Source organism: Leucoraja erinacea, chromosome 1 (genome assembly GCF_028641065.1).
Source record: "Leucoraja erinacea ecotype New England chromosome 1, Leri_hhj_1, whole genome shotgun sequence".
Classification (NCBI taxonomy): Eukaryota; Metazoa; Chordata; class Chondrichthyes; order Rajiformes; family Rajidae; genus Leucoraja; species Leucoraja erinaceus.
In genome coordinates, this window is record NC_073377.1 from 154,961,124 (window position 1) to 154,984,765 (window position 23,642).

The 23,642-nt window shown below is 45.2% G+C and overlaps 1 protein-coding gene across 1 annotated transcript in view; it reads right to left on the reverse strand.

Annotated features, from left to right (window-relative positions):
- Positions 1–23,642, reverse strand: part of frem3 (Fras1 related extracellular matrix 3) — a 144,595-nt gene that overhangs the window by 65,638 nt on the left and 55,315 nt on the right. Inside the window, exons 3-6 of the mRNA XM_055646139.1 lie at positions 21,651–21,797; positions 16,811–17,041; positions 14,764–14,889; positions 10,380–10,631 (exon numbers count right to left, since the gene is read on the reverse strand). Of these exons, the coding sequence (XP_055502114.1) occupies positions 10,380–10,631; positions 14,764–14,889; positions 16,811–17,041; positions 21,651–21,797 (756 nt within the window). The remainder of the gene's footprint in view (positions 1–10,379; positions 10,632–14,763; positions 14,890–16,810; positions 17,042–21,650; positions 21,798–23,642) is intronic.

A 23,642-nucleotide genomic window follows, 5' to 3' on the forward strand; every position in this document is an offset into this window, starting at 1 on the left:
AATTAGTTAGTTACCCAATTGTAGCTAATTCCAAACTTCAATTACTAGATCTAAACATCTATCCATTTCTTAAGAAAAGATTAACATTTTTAAATAGCCTAAGTGTCCAAATAACATTCACAAAGAATTCACTATAAAACATGATTTTTAAATCTCATTGACATTCATTTATAGGCCAAATGGAAGGAATTTAGTGTTCAATTGCTGTAAATTAATGGCCATTTAAATCAGCTTTTGAGTGGGATCCTGTGGAACGCGCTGGTTTAGAACGTTCCCATTGCGGCAGATTTGTACCCCAAACGTCCAGAAAAATACTGCGGGATTTAATGGGGCCCCAAATTAGCTACTCGCAACATAAAACTTTGTATAAAGGGATCTTAAGAAGCGCTTTTTAATGTAAAAATAAACAACCTAGCTTCCGTTGTCCCCTGTATGAGATCCGGCCCGTGGTCGGCGGTCGCGGGTTTGGAGGATAATTTTTAAACTACTATAATAATTAAATAAACCCTTAAATGTAAAAATAGCTCCAGCGAACAAACCTCCAAGCGATTTGTCGTCAGCAACTAAGTAGGCTGAACAACCTCGATTTGAATAGCCTACGGAAAATCGCGTTTTAATCCCGCCCCCCTCTCGGCTTGGACAGATCTGTAGCGACGCTTAAGGTTGGTTTTGCAACATACCTAATACAATATGCTTATTCTGTATTTCTTGAATTATTCTGTATCTTCCCTCTTTCTATTTTTTTTTGTTTTCTTTATGTACAACTACTACGGACTGACGCAAAACTGCATTTCGTTGTACTGATACTTGTATTGTGCGATGACATTAAAGCTGAATTAATTGAATTGAAGATGGATATCGAAGGGTACATGGGCCTGTTTGCTTATGCAACTGCTGACACTGTAGGCTTCAGGTCCTCAGACTCCATCCCATTTATTAGCTACTTCAGCTGAATGTTGAGTTGAAACAAGTGCGGATTTAGGTATACGTCCGAAAAAAACATCAAAGCTTATTTGCTTGCACAAACAATTGAGCCACGGAATGACCCATTGTTACATGTGCTTGATGCCCAAACAGATAAACAATGCAAGACCTTTAATGAACTCAGAGCAAACTGCTCTCTGTAAAAATACTTCTTCCAATAACAAGCTTCTCCTTCCATCACTCAACCATGTGCAAGTTTTAATCAGCAAAAACACATTTTAGAATTTGCATTCTTTTTTAATTAATGTTTAACTACCCTCCTGAGAAAACAGCATCCTGTGGTTTTGTGACACAGATTAGTGTGTAGACATACATCCTTGTTTTGCAGACCATATTGTTTAACAGGGGTACATTGCTGTGCTTTATTTATATGTGTGAGGATGGGCTCAAATTTTATGGAGGGTCTAAGAAGGGAGGCTGGCCAGAAGTGCACGTGAATTGAGAAGTCTGGATATAACAATGGCAGCAAAAGGTCTCAGGCAATGTTGAAGGTAGATTGTTGATGATACAGAGGTGCAACGAGAATGGGAAATATAGTTGAAATGATATTCTTCCTAAGACCAAATGCAAAACCAAAGTTCCAAACAGTCTGGTTCAACTTCAGAACACCACCTGAGAGAGGGGTGGATTAATTGTTAAGAACTTATTTGTGGCAAAGATCAGCCTTCAACATTTGTAATTGGATGATATTTTTTTTTAACTGCAGATGCTGCAAAATTGAAACAAATACAGAAAATACTGGACAACTCAGCAGCTTAAGCAGCCTCTGTGGAAAGAAAAATAGTCCGTTAAATCAAATATAGGCACAAAGTGCTTGCGTAACTCAGGCAGCAGCTCTGGACAAAAAGGATAGATGACGTTTCGGGTTGGGAGCCCGCTGAGTTACTCCAGCACGTTTTTGTCTATCTTTGGTATAAACCAGCATCTGCAGTTCTTTGTTTCTACAATTAAATGAAAGGTCTGCTCGTTTAGTATTGAGCCACAAATGAAACATGAATCAGACATAATGGATGGATCAAAGCAAGGCCTGCTAGGTATAGGTGGTTGTAATGGGCTGGAATGAGCTGATGGCCAGCCAGATTATTTAGATATCAGCACATTGCACCCGACGTAGTGCAGCCCATGGAGTGCAGCAGCAGCGCCTCGCCCGTGGCCCCGGCAGTCGCCAGCCCAACCAACTTCATGAGTTGTATGGGGTGCCGGACCAAAACTCCTCAGCTGGCCCGCCGGCTGGGCTTTGTGTGCAGTCCAGCACCCAGGCCAACTCATCATTCACCCAGCCACGGCTGAGTCGGTCAGCAATTTGCCGTTGGGAATTTGTCCCTTATTTTGACCCTTTGTCCCTTATTTGGGAGTGAGAAAGTTGGCAACCCAACGGTCGATGTGGACTTACTGGGCCGAAAGGCCCGTTTCCGTGCTGTATCCCTAAACTAAACTGACCTCTTGCTCTGCTCCTGGGCTGATCATAGAGTTCTGTACTTTACTGAGCCAGGGATACATTTCACATTCACCCCTTATTGTTAATGGTTCAAGAGAAAACATTTGTTTGAGATAGATTGCCTATCTTTATATAAAAGGTAAATTTAGCTGAGTGGTTTGATTATATATATTTTTTTCAGTGCCATTTTATTTCATTTAGTTTCAGTAGGACACAAGTAAAAAGGTCAGTTACTTACTAAGATGGAAATTACTATTTTATTCAAAGTACAGGGCTGTATGATTATCTTCAGTTGAAAAAGATGTAATGGATATTTTAAAATCCTGTACATTGACTTCAGCTCAGCGTTTAATACCATCATCCCACAGAGACTTGTGGAGAAACTAACCCTGCTGGGCCTCAACACCACCCTGTGTCACTGGATCTTGGACTTTCTGACAGAGAGACCGCAGTCAGTCCGTGTTGGCAAGAACACTTCAGGCTCGATCACGCTGAGCACCGGCTCCCCTCAAGGCTGTGTGCTCAGCCCGCTGTTGTTCACTCTGCTCACACATGACTGTGCTGCCAGATTCAGGGAAAACAAAATCATAAAATTCGCGGACGACACTACAGTGGTGGGACTCATCAGTGGAGATGACGAAACAATGTACAGGGAGGAAGTAGAACAACTGGTGGACTGGTGCGGCAAAAACAACCTAAAATTGAATGTCGACAAAACTAATGAGATGGTTGTCGACTTCAGGAGGGCACAGCCAAAGCATACACCGCTCAACATTAGTGGCACTGCAGTGGAGAGAGTGGAGAGCATAAAGTTCCTCGGTGTGCAAATAACGGACAGCCTCACCTGGTCCAGGAACACCACTGGGACCGTCAAACGGGCCCATCAGCGACTGCACTTCCTGAGGAAACTAAAACAGGCCTCACTCCCCACCAACATCCTCAGGACTTTCTACAGGGGCACGGTGTAGTCTGTACTCACGTACTGCATAAATACGTGGTACTCCAACTGTAACTGTTCGGACAGAAAGGCTCTGCAGAGGGTAGTGAGAGGAGCAGAGAGGATCATTGGCATCTCCCTACCCTCGGTACAAGAACTGTTCCAGAGCCGCTGTCTGAAGAAAGCACAGAGAATTGCCAAGGACAAACTGCACCCCCTCCACGCACACCTGGATCTCCTGCCATCAGGCAGGAGATATCGTAGCATCAAAGCCCGGACTACGAGGCTGCTAAACAGCTTCCTACCACAGGCTGTGAGGCTGCTAAACAGTCACTCTGCACCCACAGTCACTTGACTTGACTCTGCGGCTGGCACGGACACTTTAATACTGGCACTGGCCACTCAAATCAGCGGCCCCGGACATTTTTTATGATTGGTTTATTGAATTTTAACATTGTGTTTTTTTTTTGTTTTTTTTTTTAACCTGCTTTTAACTATTTATACTGTTCCATCAGGGACTGGATTGTTTTTAGTGTTATTATGTGTGAAGTGTTTAAATTTCATGTGCGATGCTCCGCTATTCACTGGGAAACGTCTTTTCATTTTGCACTGTAACAACTGTTGCTTGCAAGATGACAATAAAGGTTGATTGATTGATTGATAAAAGGGTAATGTTTCCATTATATGAATGTATTCAAAATATATCTGACAAAATCAGTAATTCTGGAGCTGATACTCTAATATTGATCACCATGTCAAACATCAAGCTATTGGTTATGGTCCCCCAACAGCCAATTTTACACAGGGCTGAACAGGTCTGTCTGCTCAATAAATATTTCGAGCTTTGAGCCAAAGGAAGCACGCAAGATGAGACACGAAGAAACAAAATCACAAAAGTTTTAGTTGCAGTGTTTCCTCCATTCCGACAATGCCAAAAACACAACTGGAATCCCTGCTGCTTTTCGAGCTGCTAAGTGGATTGTTCCCAAATTGAATATCTACAGTGAGCCTTTTCTTTTCATCAATGGGTTAATTCTTCTTTTCTTCCTCCTTCCTGTACTTAAAGCAACAATTCATGAAAGGCAGATACCTCTCAGTTCGAATACAACAGCTCGGCCTTCCTGCTGCTGATTGGATTTCCACTAGTTTTACTGCCTTTTTATAGAAATAAGTCTTTGCATCCACTGTTGGAAATGACTAAGCTCTGACACTGATGTGAAAGGCACTGTTAAACCTATGGTACACAATGAACCTCCCTCCTCTTTGGGATTCCATTTTATCGGGTTCGTCTTCGATTTATTCTAACAATATTTTTATTTTCATGAATGGCTATTAATGGTAAACTGTAGAAGATTGTGACTGGCAACAAATCCAGCATTTTCTAGATTTGTAGCTTCTTGATAACAGATCATTCTCAGAGTTCTCCCCAGGTTACTTGTGGCTAATTTACATACAGCCCACACAGATTTAACAGATTGGCTGTGAAGGGCGTTGTCTGCGAAGGGCGCTCAGCATCGGCAAGGACTGCTCTCACCCCAACCACAGACTGTTTACCCTCCTACCATCCGGGGGGCGCTACAGGTCTTTCCGTTGCCGGTCCAGCAGGTCCAGTAACAGCTTCTTCCCTGCGGCTGTTACATTACTCAACACTGTACCTCGGTGATTGCCAATCACCCCCCACCCCCCGGACACTCCTCCCCCGTACTGTATGGATGTAAACAGATTTATTTATTGCTCATATTTATGTCGCTCTTCTAGGGAGGCATGAAAGCTAACATTTTGTTCGCTCTCTGTAATGCCTGCTGCACCTGCATGCCTACCGTCAATGACTGGTGTACCATGACACCCAGGTCTCGCTGCATCTCCCCCTTTCCCAATTGGCCACCATTTAGATAATAGTCTGCATTCCCGTTTTTGCCACCAAAATGGATAACATCACATTTACCCACATTATACTGCATCTGCCAAACATTTGCCCACTCACCCAATCATGGCTGATCTATCTGATAAATCCGAATGGTTGAGTTATGTTTGGGTTACAAAAGAGTTCTCAGACATCGTACCCTGACGTAACCAAGGGAGGACCTTTAATCCAAATAAATAATGGAAAGCCCATGTTTTAATATGGATTAAAAAAAATACCATGGCAAAGTCGGGGTATTTCGGAAGGTTACATCTATTTTCATGTGCAAATGGGATCAGCACCCGAAGTAAATTATACGGCAATTTACTCTTTGGCATCGCTCATACATTCTTGGTAATCAGAGCAACAGCAGCCGCTGAAAGTTTCTAGTCCAACAACCTTGGGATCTGGGTGATGCCTGACCACAGAAAACCTAGACAATGAAAATTGTCCCCGATCATTTTCCTCCCAGCAGCAGAACCGTATTTTTAAGTGTAGTCATGCACGGGTTCTGAAAACTATCTGTAATCTGAGAATTTGGTGCATTGGGAATGTCCTCGGCTGAAACTGCTGATGCCCCAGGTCACAAAAGTTGCCCTGTTAGGTTAATTTGCTTACAGATTAGTAGAGATCTTAGTTCATTTTAGATCTTAGTTAGAATTAGTTCATTAGTGTAGAGATGTACTGCAGATTCATAACATGCACAGGAGTTACTGGACCACAGAATGCCAGACAACAGTTACAACCTATACGTCTAAGTACGGGATTTGTGTAATAATTAACCGCTCATCTTCGTTACTGCACATTGGCAGTAATTAAGCAGATGAAACAGTAGAAAACCTTTGCTAAATATGACGCAGCAAAATGTAGACCGAGTCATTATATAGAGGAAAACGGAACATATTAATGGGTGGCACGGTGGCCTAGTCTTATAGAGTCAGAGACCCGAGTTTGATCCTGCTGTCTGTACATAGTTTGAACGTTCTCCCTGTGACCTGTGTGGGTTTTCTCCAAGATGTTCAGTTTCCTCCCACACGCCGAAGACTTGCAGGTTTGTAGGTGAATTGGCTTGGTGTAAAAATATATATTTAAAAAATTGTCCCTAGTGTGTGTAGGGTAGTGTTAATGTGTGGGGGTCGCTGGTCGGTGCAGACTCGGTGGGCCAAAGGGCCTGTTACCGCGCAGTATCTCTAAACTAAACTAATTTGATGCAGACAGTATTGGAGTGTGGGTAAGATGTGTGGTCTCTGTTTTGTACGTTAACGTGAAGATGTGCAAATAGTCTTGCAGTAGTGGCTTTGCTGCTGATGTGGACATTTTAGCTCTTTGAGCTGATCTGCTGGCTCAGTGAGAACGCTACAGCAGCAGCAGGCAGTGTCACAACACAATTAACATCCCAAAGCACGTTCTGCGGGTGGGAAAGAGATCATTCCAAACCTAAAGACAGGGATTACCATAATCTGTAGCCCATGACTGTTTTCTCTGCAAAAACAAAATCTTTAATCCTTTAACTGGGGCCAACGTCAATGAAACGGTCTCAATTTAAGTTATCGACTGTTCTAAGCATTATGCCAAGATGTGGACTTTTGAGTGTAAGAACCTTAAATCAGATAAAAGGATTCTGAAGACACCATACTAATTGGCATGAGAACAGGCCAGAGAGAAGCAGCCAAGTGGCCAAAAACTGGATCGGGTAGCTGCTGCTCATCTATTGCCTGTCTATGCTGCCTGATCTGTCAATAGACAATAGACAATAGGTGCAGGAGTAAGCCATTTGGCCCTTCGAGCCAGCACCGCCATTCAATGTGATCATGGCTGATCATCCCTAATCAGTACCCCATTCCTGCCTTCTCCCCATATCCCCTGACTGCTATTTTTAAGAGCCCTATCTAGCTCTCTCTTGAAAGCATCCAGAGAAACTGCATCCACCATTATTGAGGCAAATAATTCCACAGACTCACCACTCTCTGTGAGAAAAAGTGTTCCTCATCTCCGTTCTAAATGGCTTACTCCTTATTCTGAAACTGTGGCCCCTGGTTCTGGACTCCCCCAACATCAGGAACATGTTTCCTGCCTCTAGTGTGTCCAAGCCCTTAACAATGAGATATCCTCTCATCCTTCTAAACTCCAGAGTGAACTAGCCCAGCTGCTCCATTCTCTCAGTATATGACAGTCCCGCCATCCCGGCAATTAACCTTGTAAACCTACGCTGCACTCCCTCAATAGCAAGAATGTCCTTCCTCAAATTAGGGGATTAAAACTGCACACAATACTCCAGGTCAGCCTATCCCCCTCATAATCTCACAAACTCCCACCAATCTACCCACTGATGCACTGATCTGCCACTCACGCACTTTGCCACCCATCTTTCAACCACTGCACAAAGTGCCTCATGCCCTGTCACCCAACACCATCTCATCTTTCTGCTGCCCTCGATGATCTATCATCTGACAATCCCCAACCACAGATCAGCTACTCAACACTTGTTCAATCTCCCGTGACTGATTGCAACCCCTGAAATTCTCAACTCCAGAGGGCTGTGAGGCCTTTCAAAACAGATTGATATAGATTTCTACATACTAAGGCTATCAAGGCATGTTGCAACAGCCGAGAAGAAACACCATGCCTCCATTTCCAGAGGAGACTGAGGAAATTTGGCATGTCTCCAGGGACTTTCTAATTTACTATAGTAAGGATACTATTCTGTTGCTCGTCTCTGCTGCCCGACACTCTGATCTGTCAATAGACAATATATATTTAATAAATTAATTGTTTATCGACGTAGTGTATCTGAATTAAGAATTATGAAAAAGACCCGAAACAAAGTCTTATCCAAAAAAGACAGTGGAAGTCTGCTTTAAATGTTAAAATGACAATCCAGGTTGTCTGAAGCCTAAGCCCCAAATATATTTATGTAATAACTTCATCCTGTAAAACAAATGTTGCACCTCCTTTATAACACAAATCAGAGCTGAACTACCATTTCCTAATGTTAATAACCAAGAGTTTAGTTAATTTTAGAGATACAACGCAGAAATAGGCCTTTCGGCCCACTGCGTCCATACCGACCAGTGATCCCCGTGCAATAACACGACCCTACACACACAAGGGACAATCTTTTTACAATTTTACATTTATACTAAGCCAGTTAACCTACAAACCCGTACGTCTTTGTAGTGTGGGAGGAAGCTGATGCTTTCAGAGAAAATCCACACAAGTCACGGGGAGAATGTTCAAACTTCGTCCAGACAAGCATCCTTAGTCAGGATTAAACCCGGGTCTCTGGCGCTGTAGCTCCACCGCTGCGCCACCGTGCCGCACATCTCTTCACATTGATACTGGAAAGATTTTTTTTCTCCCTAGTACATTTACATTTCTGACATTCCAGATAAAAAAAGCAGTAAATATTGTGATATTTCCTGAAATGTCCGGATCTTGCGCTCGGACATATCCCTAATGCCCCAGTAGGGAAAATTGATGACACTTTGTGCCATTTCCAACCCTCCTCTTCCACTTAGACACTCCCTGCCAATCTTCTACCCTCTCTCAGTCATTTAATTTACAAATGCCACTGGAACATAACCATCTCGATTCATCCACCACTCTCACCTGCTCCAATCTCACCCCCTACGAACACACAGTCCTCCACTCATTTCACAAACATCGAAACCTCATCACCAAACCTGCATACAAGGGCAATGCCATTGTACTCTGACAGCGTGACCTGTACCTTGCTCAGATCGAGTGACAGTTCTTAGATACCACTTCATACCCACTACCCCTTGACCATGACCCCACCAACAAATACCAGGCCACTGTCTCCCAAAACATCACCGTTCTTTAAACTAACACTTCCAGTTTCTGTCTCTGACCCAAAGTCCACAAACAGGACTGTCCAGGTAGGGCATTGTTTGTGCCTGCTCTTGCCCCCACTCAACTCATCTCCTCATTTCTCAACTTTATCTTATCCTCCCTTGTACAATCCCTCTCCATCTACACGTGGGACATCTCACACCACGGCAACAACCTCCATTTCCTCGGCTCCCATTGCCTCACCCTTAACATGGATATTCTGTCCCTTTACTCATCTGTTCTCCATCGGTAAAACCTCTGGGCCCTGTTTCTTTTCTAAAACAGAGATGTAACCAGTTTCCCTCAACAAACACTCTCCTCCATCTGATAGAGCTTGTCCTCATCCTCAAAAACGTTTCTTTTGATTCAATTCACTTTTTCCAAATCAATGGTGTAGCCATGGGCACTCACACAGGCCCCAGCTATACCTGTATTTTTGTTGGTTATGTTGATCACTTTGCCCCGAATGTACCATGACACCACTACCAGTGGTACATTGAAAGCGTTGTTTTGCATGCTATTCAAAAGATCAGATAATACTATACATAAATGCAAACAGATCAAACTCAAGTGCAAAACATAGAGCAGATACAGCGTGCAGAATAGCTTGCAGCATTGTAGTGCATTAGTTCCATAGAGAAAGTCCTATGTCCATAATGGGGTTAGAGGTGAATTGAACAGTCCCCTAGCTTATGGAAGGACCGCTCAGAAGCCTGATAATAGAGGGGCATAAACCGTTCCTGGGTCTAGAAGTGTTTAATTTCAAGCTTCTGTACCTTCTGCTAGATGGGAACAGAGGGACTTTAAAGTCTTTAATTACGTTGACTACTTTTCTGAGGCAATGTGAAGTACAGATGGAGTCAATAGTGGGAAGTCTGGTCTGTCTGATGGACTGAGCGATATCTGTAACTCTTTGCAATTTCATGCAGCTTTGAACAACTGTTCCTAAACCAAAGGTAGACAAAACCCAGGTCTCTGGCGCTGTAAGTGCTGTAAGGCAGCAACTCTATCGCTGCATCTCCAGGCCACCCAGTTAGCCAGAACCAAAATAGCAGGAGACTTTAATCTGTGTAGTTTGGTATTCGCCTTTCCTCTTATGCCCTAATATTAAGTAGTTTAGATCGAGTAGAAGGAGTAGTGACATAGACACAAGCATCACCATTAGCTCAAGACGCCATCCCTTTCCTTAGCAATCACCAGGATTATAGACAATAAACACGAGAATTGCCAGATCATCAAATGTCAAAGTTACCCGAAGCACATACCGTCCGCCATATCGGGAAGAATGACGATACGAGCCGTGGGATACTGCTTGCCAAGCTGGCCACCCATGGGCATGCTGAGTGTGATGTTGAAGCTCTCCTCGTCTTCATGAAGTGAATCGTCAATGATGACAACGCGACAGAATTTTTCAGTCTCTTCCTTGTCAAATCGAATCACACTGGTGTGGTCCTCTGGCCGGGTGATATAGTCAGAATACGACAAGACGGTACTTGGAATTGTTCCTGTGGCGGTTGCTGGAGGAAAGGCACGCATTCATTAAACATTCTCCAGACCAAGAAAGACACAGAAACATAGAAACATAGAAAATAGGTGCAGGAGGAGGCCATTCGGCCCTTCGAGTGAGCACCGCCATTTATTGTGATCATGGCTGATCGTCCCCTATCAATAACCCATGGCCGTCCGAAGGGGGGGGGAGGGGGGGGGTGCATTGGGTGCGACCACACCCCCCTTTTTTCTCCCAGAGTAAGAAATAAGAAAAAAAAAATCTGAAAAAAAATAATCAGCGTTTCCAGTTCTCCGTTTTCCCGTCGCCGGGCGGGAGTGGCTGAATCTGAACCCAGCGGCTGTAACCCCAACACCAGATGGCGCTGCGGCGGGGCCCACTCTCCTCGCCTCCTCCCACCGCCAGGCCCCAAGCCATCTCCCACCCACACCACCCCCGCTGACCCCTGCAGGGCCAACGCCACCCCCGTTGGGCCAACGCCACCCCCGCTGGGCCAATGCCACCCTCGCTGGGCCCACACCACCCCCCCTGACCCCCGCCGGGCCCATGCCACCCCCACTGACCCCCGCCCGGCCCCCATGCCACCCCCGCGGGCCCACGCCACCCCCGCTGGGCCCACGCCATCCCCAAGATTCAAGATAGATTTAATTGTCACATGTGCCAGATGGCACAGTGAAATGAATTTCCCATACAGCCATACAACAAAAATAAAAATAAAGGACACAACACACTATAGAATTTAACATAAAACATCCCCACACAGCAGAATCAAAGTTCCCCATTGTGTGGGAAGGCACCAAAGTCAGTCTCCTCCTCCACTGTTCCCCGTGGTCAGGGCCTCCCCAAGCCCTCCGCAGTTGCAGCTACGGGCGGCCCGATGTCCAGGACCACTCGCCGGGGTGATACAAGTCCGACGTCGGGGCTACGGGACGTCCTCAGCGGTGTGGACGCCAGAGTCGGCCCCCTCCTACCGGAGTCGGCGGCTTCCAAAGTCCGTAGGCCGTGCCGGATGGAGACCCGCTGCTGCAGACCCTCTGCAAGGCGCCCCAGGACTCCACGATGTTGTTCAGCGCTGCCCACGTTGGAAGCTCTCCGCACCAGAGCTCTACGATGTTGGAGCAATGGCTCAACGCTCCGGAGCTCCAAACGGCGACCCAGGTAGGCATCGCCCGCTCCGCGGTGACTCCAGCCCTGCGCCGCCGCTGTAGCAGCCCTGGTCCGGTTCCCGGTACCCGGCAGGAAAGGCCACTCCGATCCAGGTGGTAGGCCGCGAGGTGGGGGACCAGGGCGCGACTCGGAGAAATAGTCGCGTCCCCGCCAGGAAGAGACTGGGAGACGGTTTCCCCCTTACCCTGCCCCTCTTACCCTGCCCCCTCCCACTGACCCCTACTGGGCCCACGCCACCCCCGCTGGACCCACTATGTTATAGGAATGATGTCATCAAACTGAAAAGGGTACAGTGAAGATTTACGAGGATGTTGCCAGGACTAGAGGGCCAGAGCTATAGGGGGAGGTTGAGTAGGCTGGGACTCTATTTCATGGAGCACAGGAGGATGAGGGATGATCTAATAGAAGTGTATAAAATCATGATTTGGATAGATTTGGTTGAGTCTTTTGCCCAGAGTAAGTGAATCGAGGAGCAGAGGACATAAGTTTAAGGTGAAGAGCAAAAGATTTAATAGGAATCTGAGGGGTATGTTTTTCACACAAAGGGTGGTAGGTGTATGGAACAAGCTGCCAGAGGAGGTAGTTGAGGCGAGGACTATCACAACATTTAAGAAACAGTTAGACAGGTACATGGATAGGACAGATTCAGAGGGATATGGATCAAACGTGGGCAGGTGGGACTAGTGCAGATGAGACATGCTGGGCCGAAGGGCCTGTTTCCACACTGTATCACTCTATGACTCTATCTATCTTTCCCTCTCAAACCCATTCTCCCTCCTGCCTTCTCCCCGTTACCTCTGACACCCGTATCAATCAAGAATCTATCAATCTCCTCCTGAAAAATGTCCATTGACTGGACCTCCACAGCTGTCTGTGGCAATGAATTCCACAGTTCACCACCCTCTGACTTAAGAAATTCCTGCTCATCTCCTTCCTAAAGGAATGTCTTTTGATTCTGAGGCCGTGGCCACTGGTCCTAGATTCTCCCAGTAGTGGAAACATCCTCTCTAAATCCACTCCATCCAGGTTTTTACCAGGCTGGGACAGACAGCAACAGCTTCACACCATGACCCAAAGCTTGTGTCTTGCCCTGCATCACCCAAGGCAGCAGAGATGTTATAGGAGAGGGCAAGCACCGTAACAAAGTAGCTCACGATAGTTTGGGTAACATTCAGGAATGTCTATGCATGTCACATCATGAATATAACTGAAGAACGGTCTTGACCCGAAATATAATCTATACCTTTTCTCCAGAGATGCTGCCTGACTCATAGAGTTACTCCAGCACTCTGTGACATGTCACCTATCCATGTTCTCCAGAGATGCTGCCTGACTCACTGAGTTACTCCAGCACTCTGTGACATGTCACCTATCCACGTTCTCCAGAGATGCTGCCTGACCCGCTGAGTTACTCCAGCACTCTGTGAAACATCGCCTATTCATATTCTCCGCAGATGCTGCCTGACCCACTGAGTTACTCCAGCACTTTGTGACTATTTTCCCTTCACCCATCTGCCCAAGCCCACTCTCCCCCCTCCTTTCCTATGTTCCTTTCCACCCATAAACCTCTCACTGCCTTTACATTTCACTCCTCTTTCAAATCTGCTCTACTTATCTACATGCATTTTTCTTCTTCACTTTTTAGTCATAGAATGATGCAGTGTGGAAACAGGCCCTTCAGCCCCAAATTGCCCACACCGACCAACATGTCCCATCTAAACTAGTCCCACTCACACGCGTTTGGCCCATATATCCATCTAAATATGTCCTATCCATGTACGTGTCCAAATGTCTCTTAAACAGTGGGATAGTCCCAGCCTTAACTACCTCTTCTGGCAGCTCATTATATACACCTAGCACCCTTTGTGTGAAAAAGCTACCTCTCAGATTCTTGTTAATTTCTGAAATATTGGTCATAAATTTGGTGCAAAAATGCTCCAAAATAAGGCTCATAATGCATCAGAAAGCATCTAAAACCCCATAGCATCCAGGGCCCTTAAGCGGGCCCTGGACCCGGGCATCGAGGTACTTCACGCTTCACGCTCATGATGTGCGCAGCATGTACACCATTTCACATTACGTTTTTTGGAATCCTGTCATGCCACCCCCCTTTTTGAAAAGCTTCGTACGGGCCTGATAACCCGTGCCTGCCTTCTCCCCATATCCCTTGACTCCACTAGCCCCTAGAGCTCTATCTAACTCTCTCTTAAATCCATCCAGTGACTTGGCCTCCACTGTCCTCTGTGGCAGGGAATTCCATAAATTCACAACTCTCTGGGTGAAAAAGTTTTTACTCCCCTCTTAAATGACCTCTCCTTTATTCTAAGACTATGGCCCCTGGTTCAGGACTCGCCCAACATCGGGAACATTTTTCCTGCATCTAGCTTGTCCAGTCCTTTTATAAATGTATATGTTTCTATAAGATCCCCCTCATCCTTCTAAACTCCAGTGAATGCAAGCCTAGTCTTTTCAATCTTTCCTCATGTGACAGTCCCGCCATCCCAGGGATCAATCTCGTGAACCAACGCTGCACTGCCTCAATCCAAAGGATGTCCTTCCTCAAATTAGGAGACCAAAACTGTAGCACTGGAGAGCGCTGGAGCAGATCAGCGGGTCAGGGCGCATCTCAAGAAAACATGGATACGTGACGTTTTGGGTTCGGACTCTTATTCAGTCTAAAGCAGGATCCCGACCCAAAAGATTGCCTGGTCTGAAGAAGGGTTCCGATCTGAAACGTGGCTTATCTATGTTCTCTGACAATGCTGACTGACCCACGGAGTTACTCCAACAGTCTGACTACTTTTGTAAACCATAATCTACAGTTCCTTGTTACTATTATTCTCCAGGCAAAACCCCAGTTCCCATCCATGCAGAGCAAGAGCTGCATTCATGTAGAACTTCTCAGCACAATCATTGTGTAAAGCATTTGACTACTTTTTTGTTTTTTACAGGAAGGCACAACTTTGTGAGCTCACCTTGCTGTGTAAAACAGATGGCCATGAGTTCCTGGCTAGCATCACCAGACCTCTTCACAGGTACGAACACTTCACCAGTATCTTCCTCAATCCTGTACTCCGATTCTGGAATGTAAACTTTGGACTCTATTGGAAAGAAAAACAAAAGTGCCTTTGGACATTAGTGCTGAACTGGATCAAACTCCCCTTAGCCCCGACTCGAACATAGAGACAGAGAGGTGGCCAATTCTAATGCTGAGAATTTACTCAACACATTGACACCAATTTTTCACTCACATTGAAACTGTAGCAAACAGGATACAGTGAGACTGTGGTAAAACGCTAGAGCTAGTGATCTCTGATCCAGCAAAGCAGCTTCTGGCCAGAGGGCCATTTGAAGTTCTCCTCACAAACTTGTGGGGACTCGTGTCTAAACTGAGAGAGCTGTGCCATCTCTGCGGGTTGGCACAGTGATGAAGCTAGCAGAACTGCCAGCTAAATGTGAGGTTATCCACCTTGGTAGCAAAAACAGGAAGGCAGATTACTATCTAAATGGTGTCAAGTTGGGAAAAGGGGAAGTACAACGGGATCTGGGGGTCTTTGTACATCAGTCTATGAAAGTAAGCATGCAGGTACAGCAGGCAGTGAAGAAAGCGAATGGCATGTGGGCATTTATAACAAGAGGAATCGAATGTAGGAGCAAAGAGGTCCTTCTGCAGTTGTACAGAGCCCCAGTGAGACCACACCTGGAGTATTGTGTGCAGTTTTGGTCCCCTAATTTGAGGAAGGACATACTTGCTATTGAGGGAGTGCAGCGTATGTTTACAAGGTTAATTCCCGGGATGGCAGGATTGTCATATGCTGAGAGAATGGAGCATCTATGCTTGTACACTCTGGAGTTTAGAAGGATGAGACGATATCTCATTGACACATATAAGATTGTTAGGGGCTTAGACACACTAGAGGCAGGAAACATGTTCCCGATGTTGGGGGAGTCCAGAACCAGGGGCCACAGTTTAAGAATAAGGAGCAAGCCATTTAGAACGGAGACGAGGAAACACTTTTTCTCACAGAGAGGGGTGAGCCTGTGGAATTCTCTGCCTCAGAGGGCGTTGGAGGCAGGTTCTCTGGATGCTTGTAAGAGAGAGCTAGATAGGGCTCTTAAAAATAGTGGAGTCAAGGGATATGGGGAGAAGGGAGGAATGGGGTACTGATTTGGGATGATCAGCCATGATCACACTGAATGGCGGTGCTGGCTCGTGCACCTATTGTCTATTGTCTCACAGTCCAGAGGCTCCAGTCTAATCCTGACATCTTCTGTGTGGAGTTTGCATGTTCACTCTGTGATCATATATGTTTCTTCCAGTGAGTTGCCCTTAGTGTGCAGATAGTGGTGGAACCTGGGAGGAGTTGATGTGAATGTGGGGAGAATAATTAAACTCACATAACCACTGTGGCTACAGTAGCAGGCTATAGGCCAAATATCCCGTGGCGAGTCACTCATGTCCTAACATCGCAAAGCCTTTGCACGATGTACTTGACATGTAAGGAATGTGTTGGAGTACTTCCTATTTAACTGAACGAATACAGAACCAATAACTCTCAAGATGTTTTACACCATCCAGGACAATGCAGCTTGTTTAATTTGTACCCTTTCGTCATCCTAAATATTTGTTTCCAAGGATAAAAGATGCAAAGTGGCTGTTATGTATACCATCTGCAAAATGTACTGCAGGTACACACTGTGGTTACCCCAAGAGAACATATAATCATACCTGCTAGTCTGCCCTTTGGACCTCCATAGGTTCCATCTGTTAGTAGACACCTTTGAGTGTAGCTAACCAAAAATATGAATCTTGACTTGTCTGGAACTTTAATCCTGGGCCAGGGGTTCAGAACCATGTACATTTGTGAAACTCTCAAGCTCTTTATTCATAATTGCGTAAATGAACACCACACACATCAAAAATCCATCTCCATATTGATTCACACTTTGAGCTACACAATGAATACCATTAAAAATGATGGTTGGCCAAAGTTGTCGCTATTGGGGCCGCAGTCTACTCACCATCATTCGGGTCAACTATCTCGACAGTGGTTGTTTCTGGGAACTCCAGCGCTGCCATGACAGGGTCAGACAATGCAATCTGGAATGTTTCTGAAGTCTCGTATTCATGATCAGCTAGTATCTTCATTTTCCAAGTTGCAGTAGATTGGCCTGGGTTGAACTGGACCTGTTTTTGGGACTTTCCTCTGAAATCTTTATCTCTCTCGGCGGTGCCATCCCTGGTGGCAATACCTACAAGATAAAGGAGAAAACTCGTCTTTGGTTTTGTGGTTACAATGTTAGTGCAACTTTATCTCTGCAATTTTTAAAAATAACTTTAACATTTAGTAGTAGGGTAAACCGGCAGGTGTGCCAGTGCACTACTATTTATTCCTGACCATCCACTTGAACATCTTGGGATCATGAAACGCGCTTGATGAATGCAAATCTTGCACTAAATATTATTCACGTTATTCCTTTTATCATGTGTCTGTACACCGTGAATGGCTCCATTTTAATCATGTCTTGTCTTTCCTCTGACTGGTCAGCACGCAACAACAGCTTTCACTGTACCTCGGTACACGTGACAGTAAACTAAACTAAAGTAAAGTGTACTGTTTTTCTGATCGTGCTTTGGATAGTGGAGTACTACAGCTGAGTCGGATGCTTTGTGAAGCAGCTTCTAACTCTATACTGGAGACAACAGGGAGTTCAGATACTGGACTCTTGAACAAAACACAAAGTGCTGGAGTAACTCAGCAGGTCAGGCAGCATCTGAGGAAGGTATGGGCAGGCAATGTTTTGGATCGGGACCCTTCTTCAGATTCATTGGATAGGTGATATTTCGGGTCAGGTCTCTTCTTCAGTGTAGATAGATAGATAGCCTTTTATTGTCATTCAGACCAAAGTCTGAATGGAATTGCAGCAGTCATACATATAATACCATACAATAAAACAACAATAAACACACATTAACATCGGCCACCACAGTCTGTCCGCGTTTTAGCATCTCCTCACTGTGATGGAGGCAAAAGTCTTAGGTCACAGTCTCTTCCCCTCTGTGTGTGTGCGCTGGGGCGATACCCCCCCCCCCCCCCCCCCCCCGGCGATGTTTTTAAATCTCCCCCTGCACTGGCGACCCGGGGTGGTTTGAAGCTGCCGGGTTTCCGTTGTGCGTTGCAGCTGCTGGCCCGCGGCCGAACCCCGGACTCAGGCCTCCAACAGGAAACACCGTCCCAGCCACCCTCACGTGAGTATTGTGCCGTCTTCAGCCTCGGGCGGGGCCACCCCGACTTGGGGCGCGGAACCTCCCCCGGACCGGGCGCCCCGACTTGGGCGTCGCTTCTTCCCCGGGCTGGGCTCCCCGACTTGGGCGCCGAACCTGTGGACGACCGGGAGCCCGCCCCGACTTGGGCGGAGACCGCTTTTCAGGGCTCCGCCCCAACTTGGCGACGACCTCCCCGGGCTGCCAGCGCCGCGGGGTTCCCGAGCTCGACTCCGACGGGAGCGGGGCCTTCCACCCTCGGGCTGGCCCACCTCGGCTTGGAATGGCCCAGGACTCTGCGAGCGAGTCGGACCACCCTCACGGGGCTCAAGTCCTGACGGTGCTCTGCCTCCGGAGCCTCGAGGTCGTCAGCTCCATTAGGCCTCAGCGCAGACGGAGGCAGAGAAGGGGAATACGACAAAAAGGTCGTATTCCCCCGCAGGGAGAGACTGCAAACCCCGTTTCAACCCCCCCCCAAAAACACAAGCTAAAACCAAAAAACTAGACTAACCAAACAAAATAAACAACATAAAAACACAAAGACAATGGGACCGCCAGTAAGCCGCTGCAGCCAGAGCCGCGCCGCCACTCCAGTAATTTGATTGTATACTCCAAGTATTTGATTGTATATGCATACTCCATGCCAGTGAAAGAGCGTGAAGTAAAAGAAGAGGAGCCAGCGATAGGAGAGTAATTGTCCGAGGGAAAAGGTGCTCTAAAGCAGTGATTCCCAACCTGGGGCCATGGCAAATTTCAGGGGGGTCACAGAAAAATTTGGGGATTTAGGGGGCCACAGGTTCAATGAAGGGGGGCACTTTTTTTGTAATAATGTCAGGGAGGGCTACAGAAAAATTAAAGAGACCAAGGGGGTCATGAACTAAAAATGGTTGGGAACCACTGCTCTAAAGCACTGACAAAATACCCGAGGGGCCCAAATAAGAACATGTACAAATTCATGGCTGTGTCGATAAGTCCTACCCACTCCCAAAATCCATTTCTGAGTAGGTACTTCTTTTGAGCTGTGGAGTGATGGGTTTAGGGTAATAGTCAGAAAATGCTGGAGTAACTCAGCGGGTCAGGCAGCATCTCTGGAGAAAACTAATAGCTGACGTTTTGGGTCGAACCCTTCATCAGACTGTAAGTGAGGGGGCGGGGGGGGGGGGGAAAACAGGTACAGAGCTAAGCAGAGCCTGCATCGACGACTCAGGAAAGATGGAGCCATCAATGATCCATTGTAGGCTAAGGATGAGGTTGTAATGAAGAAATACAAATGGTGAAATTAACAAGAGGACCAGGGTGGAGGAAGGATGGAGAAAGAGAGAATGCAAAGGTTACTTGATGTTAGAGGAATCAATATTCATGCCACTGAGGTGTAAGCTGAGTGGCATTGGTGAATGGAATGAAAATCAAATGGGTCTCCATTGGGTATAAGATTCAATTAACAAGATTATAGCCCATGTGACGAAAACAAATATTACCGCCATTCTCTCTTGCAGAGTTGTGTCATAGTATTAATTAGAAGGTCAATATTTTGTTCCAGGTTTAACCAAAATGTTTGAAAATTGTGTGTTAAAATAATTCCTAGACATAATCTTCGACCCTTGTCAAAATAATTTAGGGAAGTACCTCAGTGGAGCTCTAGTGTTCCTTTCATTAATCCATTGATCATTGGCATGCTTGTAGTTCAGCTAAATCAGAGCCTGTGGAAATAATTGGCTCTTAAATTAAGCACTACTGCATGGCCTTTCTTTGCAAATAGTCCTCCTGAAAATTGTCACTTTGTAACAGCAGACATTTTAATATCTTTGCTAATATATATCTAAATGTCATGCTTGTGATGGAATAGGATAACTCACATGGTCCTCAAAGTGGAAGACATGGTAGGTATGTTACAAAACCTACCTGAATCGTTATTGGGAATCTGCCCTCAGCCAGGTCTTTTGGAGGGGGCGGGTTTAAAACTATTTTCACTAGGCTGTAAATCAGCAGATGTTTTAATCGCTGCAAGACCCGGTCGCAAAAGGTATTATTAGTTTTATAGGCCTCGATAATATAGTTCTAATAGTTTTAAAATTACTGTCTCATTCCGCAACCTCTCGCAGCCCCAGGGTTTTATAAAGCAAACAATTAAAGGTATGTACCTTATTTTTACATTAAATGGGGCATATATATAACCCTGTAATTAAAGTTATCTATAGCGAGTAATTCATTTTGGGCAAATTAGTTTTTTCCACTAATCCAGGCGATGTCAACGTTCTAAACCAGCGCGCGTTCACATGAACCCACTAGAAAGCCGATTTAAATGGGCATCCTCACTAAATTGGCCTATAAGACATGGTGTAAAAAATCATGTTATATTGAATTTTTGTGACATTCTATTTAAAAATGTAATCTTTCCTTAAGAAATGGGCTTTTGAATATCCAAGATCACAGCTTTTTTGTATGAAAATCAATAGGGAACAAGATGCTAATTTCTTCCATAACCTTTTTACTTTGGTGTCAAATCTTATTGTTATGCTTTATCTGATGGGATAAATTGCAGACTTGATTTTTAAAATCTCAAAATTTTGTAACATTGCTAGACATGGTGTTCAATAGATTTTACATTCAATAGTTTGCCACTTCTTTTGAATTGCATTATGAAACTATACTTCCATATGAGTAATCGCAATAATCTGTGAGTATTTCAGTTTAGTTTATTGGCACGTGGTCCAAAGTAGAGTGAAAAGCTTTTTGTTGCGTGCTAACCAGTCAGCAGAAAGACAATACATGATTACAATCGAGCCATTGACAGTGTATAGATACCTGATTAGGGAATAACATTTAGTGCAAGGTAAAGCCAGCAAAGTCCGATCAAGGAAAGTCCGAGGGTCGTCAAGAGAGGTAGAAAGTAGTTCAGCACTGCTCTCTGGTTGTGGTAGGATGATTCAGTTGCCTGATTATAGCTGGGAATAAATTGTCCCTGAATCTGGTGGTGTGTGTTTTCACACTTCTATACCTTTTTGCCTGATGGGAGAGGGGAGAAGAGGAAGTGGCCAGGATATGACTCATCCTTGTTTATGCTGCTGGCCCTGCCGAGGCAGCGCGAGGTATAAATGGAGTCAATAGATGGGAGGTTGGTTTGTGTGATGGCCTAGGGTGCGTCCACAATTTGCTGCAAGTTCTTGCGGTCTTGGATGGAGCTGTTCCCAACCCAAGCTGTGATGTGTCGTGTTGTTCCCAGAAATAATGAAGTGGCACAGTGGTAGAGTTGCTGCCTTACAGCACCAGAGGCCCCTCTTCGATCATGACCTCAGGTGCTGTCTGTGTGGATGTGCATGTTCTCCCTGTGACTGTGTGTGTGTTCTCCGATTGCTCCAGTTTCCTCCTACACTCCAAAGACGTGCAGGTTTGTAGGCTAATTGGCTTGTGTAAAATATGTGTGTGTAGGATAGACCAAGTGTATGGGATGATCGCTGGACAGCGTGGACAGGGTGGGACGAAGTGTCCTTTTTGTACTTTGTACCTCCAAACAAAACTAAACTAAACCAGTGATCCTGTTATATAAAGAAATAGCTTGGAGGTTCCATTTCTTATGGGGACCAGGAGGATTCTTACCAACAAAAGATGTTTCTCCCAAGTATCCCCTTCTCCTTAAAGTTACTTCCAGGAAACGGGAATCCTCATCCACAAGGTAATAATCCCTCTCCAAGGAAATCCAAGCCCAGTTCAGCCGGAATGGCTGACTCTTCAATCTGTTCCCTCCTGCAATGACAGAGAAAGGAAAGGGCGTCTTGGTCAATCAAATTGCAGAAATGAACGCGAGCAAACAACAATTCCTGCTGCAATAGTATATCAACACATAGGCTACACTATTGAAACAGGCTCAACCAGGTGCAGCGGAGGCTGCTCTGGGATTTCATGCTATATAATAATGTTAGACTGGTAGACATTTCACATTATTATTTTGGCATTGACTTTGTGAATAGCGTACTGTTTGTTCCTTCATGCTTTGATAACAATCTCATGCTATTGCACTGTTTTTTTCAAAGACGCTATGTTATATTGAGACCATCAATTCGATGAAAGATGCTCTGGAGTCTGCCTGAAACTTGCTGGCCACCCAGCATGGTGAGATGTCTATCAGGGAAAGTTGCTGAGTGGCCCATTCCAGACTGCAGGAGTACATGCTGAGGGATGCACTGAAGCTTGGTGCTTTGTTTGGGGGCTACCACAGTCTAGGGTCCCTCTGCCGCCAGACATCGAGGGGCTGAGTCTCAATGTCCCCCCGACTGCAAGGAATATCACTCCTGGGGTCACACAAATAGCAAAGGTGATTTGTTTAAAAACTGGTGTGAACACGGCTGAACATGGCACTATTGAAAGTTTAGACACCAACAAAAATGAAGTGTTTTTGCATGGATTTTGTTTCGCATTATTTATTATTATAAATAACTTAATGAATATATAACAATATGTGCAATATAAATATTATGTGTAATATTATTAATTATTTGTCTTAATTTTTAAATTTTGAATAAAGTCTAATTTCAGGGATAAAAATGCAGCCCTTTGCTTTCATCAAGCCTTGCCGACACAGATAAAGCATCTTTGCAGAATCACGGGTGGGTTGCAGCATAGGAAGCTAGTTGCCCCCTTGTATTTGTAGCAGCTCAATACACAAGAGAAATCCAAGATGGAGTAACTCAGCGGGACTTGCAGCATCTCTGGTGAGAAAGAATGGGTGATGTTTCGGGTCCCACACCCTCTCCCCTGACGCTCAGTCTGAAGAAGGGACTCGACCTGAAACGTCAGCCAATCCTTCTCTCCAGTGATACTGCCTGTCCCGCTGAGTTACTTCAACAATTTGTGCCCACCTTCGGTTTAAACCAGCATCTGCAGTCCCTTCCTATACAAGAGAAATCCAGCTGGTTCACTCACTTGTACCCCTCAACTGCCACAGGTTTGCAAATTTCTCCCTTTCAGATCCCTTTGAAAACCAAGACTGAATCACCCTCCACTAACCCTGAATAGTGCATCACAGACGATAACCACTCATATCACTAGAAAAAGAACAATCTCAAAACACTTTTATTTTTTACTGTTGCAACCACCATCGTTTTGTGACGGAGGTCTTGTCCTCCACACCAATGGAAATAATTTCTCTCCATTTATAGGTTCCGCAATGTTTAAATATCTCCATCAAAACTCAGTGAAGTATCCCTCTGTTCCAAGGAGAACAACAACCCCAGTTTCTCATCCATAATACTACAGCTCCTCAGCCCAGCCATTATTTTGTAAATCGCATCTGCAACCTTTATGCCTTTGCATCTTTCAGATATTGTTTTGAAAGATGAGGGTTTGATTGCCAGTTCAGGATTGGGAAGCCAGGTAGTCTAATCCTGCTCATATTTCCTTCTGTTCTTACCTGGCATCGCCTGTATGTGATTCCAGACTCAATCCATACACTTCACTGTTAGATGGCATGGCAAAGAGCACTTTTTGTTTTAGATAGTTCACCACCAACTTCTCAAAGCCTGTTAGAGGTAGGCAGTATACACTGAGCTTATTTGCAATGCCCAGGTCACAACTAAAATTAATCTATCTTTT